We start from the raw sequence: 3,043 nt of genomic DNA, 5'->3' as shown, positions 1-3,043 counted from the left end.
CCCCCTCTTTAAGACATACACACTGCCTCTGGTGACGTGCCAGTCAGTCTATAGCTGCTATCTCGACTGTGTATTGGCTTGCCCTGGCTGCCAGCCATGCTGGAATTGGCCAGCCAGCCAGGCGTGCCACTCCACTGCTATCATAAATCACAACATAACGTGGAGCCATTTCCTCCAAACACACACACGCCGAATACACTGCAGAGGTAGCGTGTGAATGTGAATCTAGACAATAACGTCGCTAAACTGAAGCCCCAGAGTTCCATGAAGGAATGCGTATCGCCCGCCGCCTTTCATGCCAGGAGGCTTGAACCAAGATCTCCTCATGTTGTGAAATGACAGAGTCGTATCTGTTTGGGTCAAACCTTGAAAAGAACGCTGATGGAGATCGGTTACGGCTCAGAGCATGCATTGGAGAGAACGACCAGCAATGACAACACCAAATGTTAGCCCGATATCTGTCAAAATGACTGACTTACAGCCATTTATGTTTAAGTTAAGGTTAATTAGCTGTGGCAGACATTTTGAAAGGGGTTGATTCCAAAAGTTATTCAGTTCTAGACGTGGATCCAACAGTTGCATTTTCAGAGTTTCATTAAAATCGGCTCAATGGTTCATGGGGTGTTTTGCTAACAGACGAACAGGGATGAACCCTACAGTTAATCCCAAAGTTTTAGGCAGAAAGTTTTGCACAACGTGTAGCGCTTGGAGTGTGTGTTGTGGAAGAGTCTCAGCTACTACAACACCTAAATTTAGCGTAATAGCTGTAAAACTGACTGCGTCAAAGCCATTTTTGTGTTTGCTAAGGTTGGGGAGCTGTGGCGTCCATCTTGAACCGGGTTGACTCCAAAGGTTAATAGGTCGCACGCAGTTATTACCTACTGAGAGCTTCATCAACCCCCTATCCAGTGCTTTACAAGATATTTTGCTAACAGACACGCAAACACAACAACAACAAACAAACAAAAAACTTTTGGGATCTTGTAAAAATCAAGCTCACCTGGTGGTTTAAGATAATCCATGGGATAGCGTGAATATGGGGGAGGAGGTGACTCTGGAAAGAAAAAAAAACACAAGAAGAAGCAGTGCATGAGAAGGAGAAGGGAGGGAAAAAAAACCACAAGAGAGATTTAAACTTTAAGATAAAGAGTTGTCATTCTTCAGGGAGGAGGAGGAGGGGAGATTTGTGTCTGTCAGCCCCGCCTGGAGAGGCCGGCCGGGCGGCTATTGCCTTTCATTGGCAGGCAGATAAACAGGGGGCCGCCTGGCGCCAGAAGGGCCACTATCAGCGTCTAGGACAAACTGAGATACGGGCCTCTTTTGGCCCGGGACGCCAGGCGCGCGCACAAGCACACACACACACAGAGGGAGGGAGGGGAGAAAGAGAGGCTGGAAACTTCACCGTGGAAAGACTGCGAAGCCCTGGCTCTGAGGCTCTTCGTGCTTTTGGAAATGCCAATTACGAAACGCTGAAACGCCAGGCGCTCCGCCGGCTCACTGACGGCGGGTCTGATCGTCCACACTCAGGTGGAGGAATAAACACACACACACATTCCCTCTCCTCCAACAGAATGAAAAGAAACACTCGAGTCAAGTTTGACCTTATGGAAACTTAAGAGCACTGCGCCGCGCAGGTGATGTCATCAGAATTAGGCTAATTAGTCCTTCAGGGAGCGCACCTCCGAAATCCATTTAAAGGTTAAATTAAAGCCCGATCAGAAGAGAATTAAAGCCTCTCTCTTTTTTATGAGGTGGTTGTTGTTGCTGTAAAAATCAATCAATCAATCAATCAAATGAAACTCAAACAAAACAGTCCGGCTCACCGAGTTCACACAGCCTGCTCATGTGGTGCGGGTTGCAGCAGACTGGGTCCGGGTTGGTTTTCCCGTAGGATTCACAGCACGACAGCCTCTTGAGCTCCGAGGAATGCCTGAGGTCCGGCCACCTGAACACTTTGTAGAGCAGCATGGGCAGGGAGTAAGACTGCTGACCCACTTTGGCGTCCACTTTGCTGGGCAGCAGCAGACAGGGGCTCCGGGCGCCCCCCCTGGACTCCACCGCCTGCAGCAGCACCTCCAAGTGTTTCTCCTTGATCCTTTTCAGCACCGAGTGGGTCAGCGCCTTCAGTTCCGCCTCGGAGCCCGCGGCGGACTTGGCCGCCTTGGTTGTCGCCTTGCCCATGCAGCAGCCGGCCCCGGAGCCATGCTCGTGACGCGTCCCTCCTCTGTCCGCCTCGCCGTCGCCCTCCGCGGGCGCGCGGCTCCGCCAGAGTCGCCGGACGAGCCCCGATCGTTTGGTCCTGAACATGCGGGACGAAAAGAGGGTTTCCCGGCTAAAGAACGGGCATGGTGTCCGCAAATCATGAAGATTCCGGGATCCGAGTCCAGGCAGCGACAGGCAGCCGGAGAGGAGACGGTGGAAGAGCTGCGAGCCGGAGAAGCAGAGGAAATCTGGAGCATGCGCCAGTCTCCGCGGCGGGGGGTTTCTTCTCCTCCTGCGGATTTCGGATGTTCAAAAACAATAATAACAATAATAATAAATAAATAAAATAAAACAAGTCAGGGTTCACGGGACAGTCGGCTTTCTCCTCCGGGAGCGGATCACCATTCCTGCCCCCCTCAGGCAGCTGAGCAGAGAAGCCTGAACACAGCCGAGCGGCTGCATGCAGTGACACCCCCGCCACTAGAAATACAAATTAAAAACCAAACACTGCAGGTTCTCAGGAAATCAAGTGTGCGCGAGCCGTCGTGGACATGCCACAAATCGGGGCCTGATTAATTAAAAGGCTGGACGCTGGCGCAATTATCCCGAGGAGAAAAAAAAAGAAAGAAAGAAAGAAGCGGAGCTGGAAGCCGCAGCAGCGTCTCCCAGGAGCGGTAAATCCACAGCGGTCCTCCTCCGTCCTCCGTCCTCCGTCCTCCGTCCTCCGTCCTCCGTCCTCTGTTCTCAGTCCTCAGCCAAGGGCTCGGCGCCGCTCCGGTCTCATCCGCCGCTCCTCTGCAGAGGATGGCTTTCTGCCGCTTCGGAGGAGGGGGGTGGAGGG

At 52.4% G+C, this 3,043-nt stretch overlaps 1 protein-coding gene across 1 annotated transcript in view; it reads right to left on the bottom strand.

The window, feature by feature from the left end:
- Positions 1 to 3,028, bottom strand: part of smad7 (SMAD family member 7) — a 16,272-nt gene extending 13,244 nt beyond the window's left edge. Inside the window, exons 1-2 of the mRNA XM_017407605.3 lie at positions 1,824 to 3,028; positions 1,001 to 1,054 (exon numbers count right to left, since the gene is read on the bottom strand). Coding sequence (XP_017263094.1) covers positions 1,001 to 1,054; positions 1,824 to 2,307 — 538 coding nt within the window. The 5' untranslated portion in view covers positions 2,308 to 3,028. The remainder of the gene's footprint in view (positions 1 to 1,000; positions 1,055 to 1,823) is intronic.
- Between the last annotated feature and the right edge of the window lie 15 nt (positions 3,029 to 3,043).

This window comes from Kryptolebias marmoratus, linkage group LG14 (genome assembly GCF_001649575.2).
Source record: "Kryptolebias marmoratus isolate JLee-2015 linkage group LG14, ASM164957v2, whole genome shotgun sequence".
Taxonomy (NCBI): Eukaryota; Metazoa; Chordata; class Actinopteri; order Cyprinodontiformes; family Rivulidae; genus Kryptolebias; species Kryptolebias marmoratus.
Note: the sequence above shows the minus strand (reverse complement) of the source record. Positions and strands in the feature narration are given on the sequence as shown.